Source organism: Tenrec ecaudatus, chromosome 15, assembly GCF_050624435.1.
Source record: "Tenrec ecaudatus isolate mTenEca1 chromosome 15, mTenEca1.hap1, whole genome shotgun sequence".
Taxonomy (NCBI): domain Eukaryota; kingdom Metazoa; phylum Chordata; class Mammalia; order Afrosoricida; family Tenrecidae; genus Tenrec; species Tenrec ecaudatus.
The window spans coordinates 18,993,520-19,007,081 of NC_134544.1; the positions used below are offsets into that span (position 1 = coordinate 18,993,520).

At 47.9% G+C, this 13,562-nt stretch overlaps 1 protein-coding gene and 1 pseudogene across 1 annotated transcript in view; both read left to right on the forward strand.

Moving 5' to 3' along the window:
- ATP8B1 (ATPase phospholipid transporting 8B1) overlaps positions 1 to 13,157 on the forward strand; it is a 119,985-nt gene extending 106,828 nt beyond the window's left edge. Inside the window, exons 21-28 of the mRNA XM_075532625.1 lie at positions 494 to 626; positions 1,032 to 1,320; positions 3,944 to 4,167; positions 4,972 to 5,055; positions 6,246 to 6,491; positions 6,875 to 7,013; positions 9,796 to 9,926; positions 11,495 to 13,157. Of these exons, the coding sequence (XP_075388740.1) occupies positions 494 to 626; positions 1,032 to 1,320; positions 3,944 to 4,167; positions 4,972 to 5,055; positions 6,246 to 6,491; positions 6,875 to 7,013; positions 9,796 to 9,926; positions 11,495 to 11,719 (1,471 nt within the window). The 3' untranslated portion in view covers positions 11,720 to 13,157. The remainder of the gene's footprint in view (positions 1 to 493; positions 627 to 1,031; positions 1,321 to 3,943; positions 4,168 to 4,971; positions 5,056 to 6,245; positions 6,492 to 6,874; positions 7,014 to 9,795; positions 9,927 to 11,494) is intronic.
- Positions 7,396 to 7,947, forward strand: LOC142427367 (actin-related protein 2/3 complex subunit 3 pseudogene; annotated as a pseudogene).
- Positions 13,158 to 13,562: the final 405 nt, after the last annotated feature.

A 13,562-nucleotide genomic window follows, 5' to 3' on the forward strand; every position in this document is an offset into this window, starting at 1 on the left:
CTTAGGGAGAAAAAAGATATTTTTGATCTTTGTGGGGTCCTGTGTTTGAGTGCTGTTGACCATGAGATCAAGCTCAATAAATCAACCCGCCCCAAACCAAAGCCACTGCTGTCCAGTCAACTCCTAGGGACCCTATTGGACAGAGGGTAGCCACCCACAGGAAGCAGACTGCCACATCTCTCTTCTAAGAGCAGCTAGTGGATTGAAGCCAGCAGCCCTTCCACGCACAGCTGAGTGCTTAATGACTGGTCCACCAGAGCTCTTTCTTGAAGCAGAAGCAGTGGGTAGAAACGTGGTGACCAGGGGCGCACAAGAAACCAACGCTGTCTTTCCTTCCAGTACGCTGACGCTGTATTTGCTCATTCCGTGGGTAGAGTGAGCTTATAGAATGGAACTACCTGGAGGCACATGAATTGAATGCAGGTCAGACTGTATCTTGTGGTCAGAGGTCCGTTTGCACGCAGGTGCTTTCAACACAAACCTGTTCCCCCAGTTCCCTTCTGCACACAAGGATGGAAAACCAGAGGAACAGAGGTGGAGTCTACGCAAAATTTGCACCCCCTGTGCACGAACCCTTTTTCCCTTCTGGTGGAAACCGCGCTTTGATCATCACCGGTTCTTGGCTGGTATGTATCGTTAAGTGTATCCCTGTCTCTGTCTCAGACGAGAGTTACTGGAGATCGTGTGCCCTACGCACCATCAACCACAACGAATCTCGTAGTGTGCAAGTGAAAGCTTCACCCTCCAAGTTTGAAGCTTCATATCATATGTAAGTGGACCCAGTGGATAATGCTAGTCATCTCGATGACCAGTCAATAGGTCATTTCTATCACCTTCTTTGCACAGTTTTTAATGTCCTGAATTTTTATACTAAGTGTACTGTATAGCTGGAACAAAATAATCGGTGATCCGCACCACCCCAGAGAATTATTCTTCCCTTAATTAAAGCTTGGGGAAGGGAGCATGTTACTTGAGGTACAAATGTAAAAGGTGGCATGTTTGTTTTTGTTTTCCCCTGCTCTGTTTCACAGAACGAAATTCTTCTAGAGAAAAAGACCAAGAGAAGCAAGATTCTGAAACTGAAATTCCCCAGGACGGAAGAAGAGAGGCGGATGCGGACGCAGAGCAAACGGAGGCTCGAGGCGAAGAAGGAGCAGCGGCAGAAGAACTTCGTGGACCTGGCCTGTGAGTGCAGCGCCGTCATCTGCTGCCGGGTCACGCCCAAGCAGAAGGCCATGGTGGTGGACCTGGTGAAGAGGTACAAGAAGGCCATCACGCTGGCCATCGGAGATGGGGCCAACGATGTCAACATGATCAAAAGTGAGTCTTGTCCAGGTGGCCCAGGACACCTGAACTGCTAACGAGAAAAAATGGCAGGGACCTTATTTTTTGGTGGGGAGGAAGCATGACTACCAGCTGCTCTGAGGGAGATGAGCCTTTCTACTCCCATAGAGAGTTGGTCTTAGAAACCCACAGAGGCAGTTGGACCCTGTCCTGTAGGGCTGCCTGTCCTGTAGAGCTAGAATGCACTCGATGGCATTGAGCCCTTTCCCCAAAGAATTCTGAGCTCAGATTTACATGTCAAAACAGGATTGGGCTTCCTCGAGGGACTTGAATCCTGTCTTTTCAATGTTCCTCCAGTTTTAGGCCCAAGGGCAGGGCTGGAGGGTGGGTAGGGTTGTTTCCTAATGAGATGCTCTAGGATAAAGCCCTTGTTACTCTCGGGGAAAGAGCAGGTGCATCATCATGAGGGTAAGACCACCCCTTGGTGTGACTTTTCTGCCCTTTTCCTCACCAATGTGTTCTTGAAACAGCTGTCTCCAAGCCCCTCTGGTGGGCCTATGCCCATCGATCAAGATGACCTCTTTGAAGTCCCCAAAGCAGTCACCTGAACCATTTTTTTCCTCCCACCATAATCTCTTGATCTGCCCTCTCCTGGGCAGACTGAAGTAGCCCAGCGATCCCCCCTGGAAGCCACTGCTGGGTTGAGATCCCCCCCCCATTGAAGCCCACCCTAAGGAGAGCCAGTCAGTGCGTTACTGAGAGAATGTGTTTGCGGCCACCACAGATGACAGACATGGATAGGCAGGTTGTGAGGGGAGTAAACCTGTTCGTGTATGAATTTGAACCCGAGCAGCAGTACTTTCAGACCTACTCTTGTGCGCGAATATAGTTGATCTGGGGGCTTTCATGCGCTAAGTATTACAGTACTCAAAATTCAGCCTATGGGGGGGCTCACTGGTCTGTCTCTCTTTTCCTACAGCTTCCTCCTCTTCCTCCTCCTCTTCCTTGATACACACTAAGGATACTCCAGCTTTATATTCCTCGCCAGGAGCCTCAGCTGTATGACATCTGGCTCTAGCCTTTTTTTTTTTTTTTTTTTAATCCATGCATCTGTCTGTCTCCACTGCTCCTTGTGCCTGCTTGTCCTTCCATGCGGCTGGCAGGCTTGGTCGAAGCTAGGTCTGTTTCTCTCTTTGGTAGCCAGCTCCGGTTCGTTTTCCACCATGCGCCCTTAGCATAACCAGCTGTGCCCACGGGGTAAGTAACTCGGCTATTACATTCATGCACCTCGAATGTAGACTTCTGGATGCTTGGCAGGTTTGTGGAACTGCAGCCTTGAAGTTCGTTCTTTTCTGAGCTCACGGCAGCAGAGAAGAGGGGTCAAGAAAAGTCACCAGAGACAACTTGCCAAGACCTTTCAAAGTTCTTCTAAATTTTTTTTACTAAGCTCTGTGTACGCCAACGACCGTCTACTTCTACATGACTCCTAGAATTAAAGATAACTTGGGAATCCCTGGGGGGTGCAAAGAGTAATGTACTCGATTCGACTACCAGCTCAGAAGTTGGTGGTTCTGACCCAACCCAGAAGCCTTGGAAGAAAGTTTTTACAATCTTCCGAAAGATCGGAGCCTTAAAAAGGCAATAGAACACTGCAGCTGCTGGCCCTGTGGACAGGACAATCTGACCCTCCCTTCCAATACAAGCAAAGGACAATAGAGCACAGTCCCATCCAGCACAGTCCCTTTGTGGCTGAAAGCGAAGGGCATGCTGAGGTTTCCTGGGTAGTAAGTCAGTCAGCAGGTTTATTCAAGGATCTAGCTGTCTAGGGGATGGATAAAGAGCCCTGGTAGTGTAGTGGTTATGCTTTGGGCTGCAATCTGCCAGATCAGCAGTTCAAAACCACCAGCCACTGGAAGAGAGTTTTCTAGTCCCATAAAGAGCTACAGTCTTGGAAATCCACAGGGGTGGTTCTACCCTGTCCATTAGGGTCACTGTGAGTCAGTGTTGACTCAATGACTGTGTTTTGTTTGGTTGGTTTTTTTGAGGGGATGGATGTGAATCTTGCTACAGAAATGGCCAAGAAGAGAAGGGCGGGGATGCTGGGCTCTGATATCTACTCGCAAGTGCGCCCACGCAGTAGCACTAATTCACAAAGGCAACCCAGCTGCAAGGGAGTCTGGGAAGTGTGGGGTTATCTGCTTCTCAACCTCTCCAGTTAGAATAAAGGTGGGCTTAAGGATGAGGGAGCCAACCTGTGACATCTACCACAGATTACCTCTCTGTCCAGGGTGGCCTCTGCTGTGGTCGGGCGGGCAGATCTACGCAGTATAAGCAGAGGTGGCTGGGGCTGGGGCTGGGGACAAGAACAGTGGCTGGGGGCTGGGCAGATAATCCGGATGGAATTCGTTGCCCACGTGGAGACCCTTTCGCACATATTTGGGGAGCCCCTGGCATGAACTCTGTTTAGCAAGGTGTGGCTCTCACCTCGAGTTGAGTTCAGAAGCCGGAGGTGGGGGATCGTAAGCAAGAGCCTCCATATCTACGTCCCCGTGGATATCTCTGCTTGTTGGTGACTGGCTGTAGAAACGTTTTTTGTCATCTCAGTGATTGGCTCTGAAAGTAGGCCCATGGCTCACAATCTTCTCCCTCTGCCCCCCAGCTGCCCACATAGGTGTGGGCATCAGCGGACAAGAAGGCATGCAGGCCGTGATGTCAAGTGACTTCTCCTTCGCTCAGTTCAGATACCTGCAGAGGCTGTTGTTGGTGCACGGCCGGTGGTCTTACATCAGGATGTGCAAGTTCCTACGGTACTTCTTCTACAAGAACTTTGCCTTTACTTTGGTTCACTTCTGGTACTCCTTCTTCAACGGGTACTCTGCACAGGTAACGGAGCTATCTCACTCGCTCTCAATAAGTAGAATGGGTCTCTTAGTTCTGAAAGAACATGTACATCTGTCTGTAACTTCCCCGGCGTGGGTGCAGTTTGGGAGTTATAGCTTCTGAAGGTTGGGGGATGGGTCACGGCGCATGATGGATCACATTGCTAAAATGTTTGCAGGACCCTAACGGAGATTTTGGTTTTTGCCTTTAAAGGGGGGAGAATTTAGTTGGGGGAGGGGGGGTGTCCTTTGCCTTCCACTTCTCTTTCCACACTTCACCTCGCCACTCAGATCAGGGGGCGGCCCCATCTTCACTTTGAGAAAGATAAATTTGCATTGTGGGCAAGGCTTGGACCTACAAAGGACAACAGAAGAGCACCTGCAGGATGCTTGACTTTGAGCCCATTTTTAAATTATGTCGTTGGCCCACTAACAAAGGGAGATAGACCGACGCTGGGAAGACAGGCCTTCCAAAATGTCAGTCATTGTGCACCCTGTGGGGTGCTGTTGTTCTACTCTGGTCCCACGGGGTCTCAGGAATTGGAGCAAACTCCACGGCATCGGGCAAAACCAACAGCTTCCCAAGTGTGAGCTTTACTTCCCCGAAGGGGAACATCCGTTTCGGTGGAATGGTCTCTGATTCGATACTTTCCAGAGACAGACTCAGGTGGAAGGGGTGGGTGTTTGCCCTGGCAGTAGGACTAACTAGTGGAGAAGGGGGCCCCTGGGAGCCCTATAGCTTTTGTCTCCCAGGAAGCCGATGAGCGTGTGTTCATGACAAACTGTCTTCCCACCCCTTCCCCAACAGACGGCCTATGAGGACTGGTTCATCACCCTCTACAATGTGCTGTACTCCAGCCTGCCCGTCCTCCTCATGGGCCTGCTGGACCAGGTGAGGAGCCACACGTGGGAGAGACGCGCCCGACAGCCGGATGGCCTAGAAGGAGGCCTTAAAAGCAAACCACTCACGGCACTGTTATGGTTCTTAGCTCCTTTCTGTGCAAAGCCCATTCTAATCCCTTTGTCAAGCCCCTGGTGTGCTGCCTGTTAGAGAGTAAGAACAGAGGATTTCCAGAACTGAGTGGAATTCACGGACAACATTGTCCAGCATCTTCCCTTTAGATGCCAAGCCATTCTTGTTAAGACTCCTGGCAGTGTCGTATGACTCTGTAACAAGAACTTCCTCATTTAAAAAAAAAATGTTCTGTGTTTGCTGTGGAAGTTCATGGCAGTGGAAATTCCCATGTACGAACCTCCAGCCACACTGGTTAGGGTCACCATCCCCGCTGCTTGCTCTGCTCTGGCTCACTCTCTTTAAGAGCACATGATTTTCTTAAAACTGAAAAAAAATTATTTTCACACTTTATAAAAACCTATGTATCTAACTCCCAGATGAGTTGACATTTGAGCCAACTGATAGCAGTTAGAGAGAAAGGATTTTTCAATGAGTAAAACCAACAATTTTGGATTATACCTCGTCCATTAATATGTGAAGATAGTTCCCCAGAGACTTTGAAAGAGTATATCCTCTTTCAGAGATTAAAGACCCAAACCAAAAAGCTCCTACATTTTATCTGATGTTGTTCCTTTGCTTTCTCTCAACACATCACACAAGAAGCTTTTCCCAGCCCCACCGTGAATTAAACATCTCCAGACTGTAGACTGAGCAACATGGCTGAGCTCTGTGCTCAGAAGATAGCTCGTTTTTGCCTCCTAAATCTTAACTATGAGATGACACTCTTTGTAATTTTTGGTAACACTCTTTGTAACTTGACCATGTGATGACACGCTTGGTATTTCCGACTCGCTGCCTTCCAGTTGGTCTGACCCATAAAGATCCCATGGGACAGGCTAGAACTGCCCTGGAGAGAGGCCAACACTGTACCCTTTATGGAAGCAGGGTGCCCTATTTCAATCCCATGGAGTAGCTGGGAGGTTCCAAGGGCCGATCTTGTGGTTAGCATCCTAGAGCTTTGAGTATTGAGCCACTAGGGTTGCCTTAAGAGATTTCGATGGTTTCCTATCTCTGAGTTCTTTAAGCCTGAGGGTGACATGCCGCTCTAATTTTGTGTTCCCCCTCAGGATGTGAGTGACAAACTGAGCCTCCGATTCCCTGGTCTCTACGTTGTGGGACAAAGAGACTTACTCTTTAACTACAAGAAGTTCTTCGTCAGCTTGTTGCATGGGGTCCTAACATCCATGATCCTCTTCTTCATCCCTATGGGAGCTTTCCTGCAGACCATGGGCCAGGATGGGGAGGCCCCTTCGGACTACCAGTCCTTTGCCGTCACAGTGGCCTCTGCTCTGATCATCACCGTGAATTTCCAGGTGCGTGCTCGTCATCCACTGTACTCAGCATCTGTTACTTGGGTTCCTTCACCTAGAGGAGCCTGGCTCCCCATCTCTATGTGGTTGACAGATTGAGCCCTATCTCCATCCTTTTCACCTGTCTCTTGCGTCCTCCGCCAAGAGTATTCTCTGATTGCTCAGTATCCAAACCACCCTCACACCTACAGCGCAGAGTTCTATTTTCAGAATTTGTAGATACTTTGTTTCCTGCCAACTCCCCTCCTCAAAAAAGGGGAGGCAACAAATGTATAAGTGTGCTTTACACATTGATGTATATATGGATTGTGATAAGAGTTGTATAAGCCCCAATAACATGATTTTTAAAAAAATGAATGTTCTGGTTTTCTCTGGTTTCCCAACAGATTGGACTGGACACGTCTTACTGGACTTTTGTGAATGCTTTTTCCATCTTTGGAAGCATCGCGCTTTATTTTGGCATCATGTTTGACTTTCATAGTGCCGGGATTCATGTGCTCTTTCCGTCCGCATTTCAATTTACAGGTTGGTATTTTCAACATTCCGGGACTAAAGGCAAATATCATTGGCATAGATGCTGACGTAGCTTCTGGGTCCATAAAAAATTATACAAGAAGTCAAAACGATTGCTAGGGACAATGAGTAGTGCCCTGGCTAGACATTGAGCGGTGGGGGTGGGTTGGAAGGGAAGTAATGTAGTGCAGAGGATGAAAGCACACTAAAATAACGTTAGGGCACAATTTTGGATCTGTTCAATTAGACAAACGTTTGCATAAGCCATAATGACACGTCATTCGAAAAATAAGAATGCATTTATCACTTCCGCCTACCCCGCCCGGGCCTCCAGACTGGAAGCGCCGTGCTCTGTCTGTATTACTCAGTTGAGTCTCAGCCTGGCGCCTTCAAGATGCTGGCCTACCACTCCTCTCTCATGGACCCGGACACCAAGCTTGTTGGAAACATGACCCTGCTACCTATCAGAAGTCACTTCAAAGGACCTGCTCCTAGAGAAACAAAAGATACAGATGTTGTGGATGAGGCCATCTATTACTTCAAGGTCAACGTCTTCTTCCAAAACTATGAAATTAAGAATGAAGCCGACAGGACCTTGATATACGTCACTCTCTACATCTCTGAATGCCTAAAGAAACTCCAGAAGTGCAATTCCAGAAGCCAAGGGGAGAAAGAAATGTACACGCTGGGCATCACTAACTTCCCCGTACCTGGAGAGCCCGGGTTTCCACTGAACGCCATTTATGCCAAACCTGCCAACAAGCAGGAAGATGAAGTGATGAGGGCCTCCTAGCAGCAGCTAAGGCAAGAGATGGGATTGAGGCTCTGTGAGGAAGTTTTTGACCCTCAGAATGACAAGCCTAGCAAGTGGTGGGCATGCTTTGTCAAGAGACAGTTCATGAACAAGAGTCTCTCGGGACCCGGACAGTAGAGGGAGCATGGGCAGACCGTGCGTGCACGGCGACAGGCAGCATTTGACAACAAGATGTACACAGTCCTTTGCCTTCGTTTCATAAAGGTTTATATGGAAGAGAGAAGAGAGCATGTCTTTACTTGAAACATGCTTTATTGAGAATTGGGGGAGATTATGGAAGAATGACTTGAATTTTCTTTTTTTGGCATTATTAAGCTGATGCTTAATAATAGTGATAATTAAGACATTTCTAACCCCCAAAAAATGCATTTATCTTGTCGTTTGTAAAACATCACCTGGATTACATGCTGAACTATATAAGCGTTTTACACCTTTTAAACCAATATTTCTATTTAGGGAAAAAAGCCTAAGATCAAACACACCACATTTTAGAAAAGTAAGTTGTATAGTAATTCTACCAGTGCAAAATTTATAATTCTTTAAAAAGGAACTGACCAAAAGACCCAAAATTTTTTAAAGTAGCAAACCAAAATATCCATCTGATGGAATTCTAGAACTCTCAAGTGGGTCGGCATCATTGGGAATAGGGCTGTTGAGAAATGAGGAGAGGGAGGGAAAACACAATTGGTGTGTGACTAGTGGTTACAATTGTAGAAACTGGGGCATTTTCCCCAATACCAGCAGTTCATTTGAACCAACAGGGGCATTTGGAATATATGAGCTTCCTGATATGAATAGAGTAGCATAGATTCCCAATGAAAAGAGTCCCTATAAATTATACTTTCTGGAAAGATTCATTTTTCTTTCTCAAAAAATATTTTTGAACAGTAGTTAGTTATAAAAGCATTGGCTGTCATATCCCATTTCTTCTTGGGATGGAGCAACTATTTTTCATCTAGTGATTGTGTTTTTCTTTACTGATTGTGTTTTAAAATTTGACAGCCAGAGACTTAAGACTTTTCTCATAAGAAGTATCTTTAAATGCAGGCACATTTAGAACTGTAAACACTGCATTTAACAAAATACAGGCTATTAACTTATCGGAGAAAACAGAACTCATTCTGATAGATTCGGTTATGGAAGATGTTAATTAGAATATTTAAATTGGATAGTCTACCTGATTTCCTAATTGTCTTGTAGAATTGGGCTGTGACTTTCTAGAAGCAAACTTGTGGCAGGAAGTGCGTGGGTTTTAGAGAGGCAAATGGGTTTGATTCTGGGTGAGTTCTGCATTAGGCAAATTTCTTCTCGGAGACTTGGTTTCCTTAACATGGCAAAGAGAATTATACCCCCCTATTTCTGAGCTTATTAAATTGCCTGATCTGTATAAAATATCAAGGCCAAGCCAATCACCCAAAGAGTCAAACCATTAAATATTAATATTTTGGTGTTTCAAATGGAAACCATAAAGTGATTTTTTAATTTCTTGGATAAAATAAGATTTTCCCAATCTTACATTTATAATCAATGCCATTTGAATATATGTTTCTCTCATTTGTTTATGAACACCTTGCTGGTTGGTGTGGTGGGTTATGTATTGGGGGGCTGCTGCTAACCTCAAGGACGGTGGTTCAAACCCACCAGCAGCTCCATGGGAGAAAGAAGAGGCTCTTTGCTCCTGTAAAGATTTACAGTCTTGGAAACCTCTAGAAGCCCATTTTATCTTGTCCAATAGAGTTGCTGAGAGAATCAGCTTGATGCCAGTGACAGTCTCAGTCTAGTTCCAAATAATTTGCCTTCCTAGTTTGATTTTGCTTAGTTAGGCTTTAAAATGCTTGTCCCCTGAGCAGTGATGGGGTGGGTGCTTAGGGGAGACCAAGGTGGTTAGCTCATCACAGGCAGATAAGCCACTTTTGTGGGCTGTGAACTGGGCCTCGAGGATAAATGGTGACTGTCAGTTGATCTTTCTGTTCTTTGCAGGCACTGCTGCCAATGCCCTCAGGCAGCCCTACCTCTGGCTGACGATCATCCTGACTGTTGCCGTGTGCTTACTGCCTGTCGTTGCCATACGCTTCTTGTCAATGACCATCTGGCCATCGGAAAGTGATAAGGTACAATGCAGAAAGAGGCTCCTTCCGAGAGACCAGGCCGTTGCCCCAGCACGGCCTTCTGGCCACTCTAAACCTGTGGGAAGTGTAGGAGCGCACATCTTCTTCCTACTTCCTGACTTTCATTTGGAAAGTGGGATTAGGGTTTCCGTTTGTTATTAAAGCTGTCAACTATCAACAGAGAGAGTTGAGGCTCATGAACTATCAACAGAGAGGGTCGAGGTTCACGAGCTATTTTATCACTTAGTGGTAGCATTTTGCCATGCAGATAGGTTGGAACTCCCCCCCCCCTTGGGGTGAGGGGTGCAGGGGAGGGGGGTGATGTCACTTCTTACAGTAGGATCTTTTTAGTAACGAGTAGCCGAAAGGCATCGCTCAAAATGGCTCCGTGATAAAGAGGTGTCTCAGCCCAATCCCCTGACGGGTCTCAGGCTTCAGACACAGTTGAAGGCATGCTTGAATGCCGTGGAAAAGGGCTGGCCATCATCCGCATCACCTGGAAGTTCTGGTGGTTTCTCATTTCCCATCCTGGCGTGTCGGTATCTAGGGAAGGCTAGAGACTGGTCTGTGGCTTCCCTTGGGAGCCTCAGGACTTGTCACAGAAGGGCCCCAAGTACACTCCCCTCAGGTCTCAGCCAGAATTCCATCGGACACCACCCCCCTACTACTACCACCACCACCACCATCACCACCACCACCACCACCACTGTTCTTAACTAGCCTACTGCCTAAGCCGTAGCTGTGGATGATTCCAACTCACAGCGACCCCGCAGCTGAATGCTTCCTTCGGGTTCTCTTGGCTGGGATCTTTAGGGCGCAGACACCCCCCCTCCCCCCCTTTTCGGTGAGCGGCCAAGCACTGAGGTGCTGCACCGCCAGGACTCCCAGCCTGGAAAGGGAAACCCATCTTCCCCACCCTGGGAATGGCACCTGCTTCCCGTAAGAAAGGTCGCTGTGCCATGAGTTGTTGGGTGACCCTAGCGGTGCTATTTCAAGAATGTCGCCTCTGCGCAGCTGAGCTCCCCAGACATTCCAGAGGCTGTGTAGGTGCTAGGGAGGCAACCTTGAAGAGCCCCGGAATATTCCGTCACAATATGGGGAAGGCGCGCTCCAGGGTCCTCTGTTCGTTTGTGACTCCTATCGGTTGGGTTGGCAGACTGGGAAGAGGAGGAAGGGGCCGCTTTGTAGCCCTGAGACAACTAACTACCTAGCCTCTCCTGGCACCACCCGCGCCCCCATCCCCCATCTGTAAAGTAGTAGGCGTCACCAGGTGAACAGTCCCAAGTGTGCCAGAGAGGGACTCAGCTCTGTGGGGTTGTCTAGTGGCTGGGTGTTTCGGGAGTGGTTCTAGGTCTTTCTTTCTCAGCATCTGTGGGTGACCTTGAGCCAACAACCTTTCGGCTAGCAGGTTAGCCCGGTTTTCTGTTTGCAGGGCCTCCTGGGCATGGTGATACAGGCCTTAAAATCAGCTGGGGGGGGGGGTCTTCTGGTTACAGGGGCACCAACCCCTGCGTGCCCATTCATCCGGCTCATTGTTTTTACACCTATGCGTGTCTTCCCACCTTGGCCAGATTCAGAAGCACCGCAAGCGGTTGAAGGCGGAGGAGCAGTGGAAGCGGCGAGAGAACGTGTTCCGCCGGGGTGTGTCCTCGCGGCGCTCAGCTTACGCCTTCTCGCACCAGCGCGGCTACGCGGACCTCATCTCATCGGGGCGCAGCATCCGCAAGAAGCGGTCCCCGCTGGACGCCATCGTGCAGGACGGGACAGCGGAGTACCGGCGAACTGTGGAGAGCTGAGGGGCCGCCGCACCCCTTGTAAAGACACAGTGACACAGAGCAGATGTATATTTTTTTATCCAAGACTCTCAGGATTATTATTATTTTTTTAATTGAGTTTGCCCTCACAAGGATACTGAAGACAATCGCCTCTATAAAACCCCACTACTTGGACTGAACTAGGAAGCATTAGCACAGTCAAGGAAAACCTTTGCGAGAAAGTCCTATTATTTGACCGTGTATGTTCCTTCTGATCTAAAAGGAATGTCCTAGAATTCCTCTTCCTCTTCCATCCAGCAGGCTTGCCTGTGACCTGCAGTGTGCATTTCTGGGAGGCCCCCTTTTCCCTTATAGACCATCTTGCTCACTGTTTCCTTCTGATCGGGCCAATGATGGGAGGTCCCAGGATGGTGCGCACCTGCAAGCTAAGCAGCTCTGCGGGGAAGTTTGGTGGGGTCAGTCAAGAGGTGACGTCGGCTTGTCACGGTTAGGCTTGCTCCATTTCTGCCCACTACCTGGGTGTGAGAGTACACATTCCATCGCCCCTTATTGCCAGGTATTATTTGAGCAACTCCCTATAGTACCTGTACTAGCGAATGATGTTTTTCCCTACTCTCTTACACACAGACACACACACACACCACACAATATTTAGGGGCTCTTAAAACAACTGTTTTTGTTTTTAAAAAACAAGCAGTTATTTGTGATGAATTGCAGAATACTTTGCAAGGCTTTCTTTTGGAAAGCACACATCTGGACCTGGTCTAGATGGCGAGTGTTTATAAGGAAATTAAAACCAAGACCTCGCTCTGTTTCCACTCGACTCGCGCTTTGGAGAGAGCAGGTTGCTGGTAGACACATGTCGGACACCAGGCAACAGTCTTGAATCCTTCTAGAGCAGAAGAGGAACCCTGGGTAACTATGGAAACCAGCCTCCAAGAGGTAACCATTTTTCCTGAGACTTTTCTCATCCTACCTTGTGCACACACAAACATGATGGAGAAGGTGTCTGTGTGTTTTCAGTCATTGCATTCTTTCTCCCTGGGTTGTGGGTGCTTCTCTGACCACCGTCCGTCCATCCGTCCGTCCCTTTGAATTCCTCTGAGGAAATCACAAAATGTACATAGTTCATTTTTTAGGCCCGATAAAAGAATGCATGCCCCTTTAGTCCGTGAACAGTGAATTCTGAAAGTTTACAACTTTTCTCATACATTCAGATGATCGTGCGTCTCTTCGTTTCTCTGCTGCATGAAGGTAAGCTAGCTCCAGCCCTGCCAGTTCCAGGTTTCCCTCCTCATCCTCTGGAGGGGAGGAAGGCTGACAATGCAAATGTGTCAAAGACTCAAAATGTTGGGTGCAATAGTAACTGTTGTAAAATGCAAAATCGCTTTGGATAAATTATTTCTATATTCTGTAAATCTGAAATCGAATGTCTATTTTTGTTTAATAAAAAATAAATGCTTTAGTAAAATCTTGCAGGGTGATGGGTGGAGAGTGTGATCTTTTAAAAAGGGGTTCCCATTCGGGTTCTTCCAGAGTGCTTGAAACTCTTTGTCTGGTTTTGGTGGGTTTTTTTTTTGGGGGGGGTGCGGGGAGTCCTCCTTGGAGTCAAAAACAGTTGGCTGCTAACCTAAAGCTTAGTGAATCAGAACCCACCCACATGTCCACAGGAAAAGACCCTGGCCCTCTGCTTCCCCAAGGTCACAGCCTGGAAGGAGTTAGACAGTGGGCGAATTCTACACTGCCATGCACGGGGTCACCGGAGTTGGAGCGCGCTGCATGACACAAAGTTTGTTTGGGCTGATGATGGGAGAATCCAGGCCTACAAGGTTTCAGAGGGGACTTGGAGCCCTTTGGTGGTAGA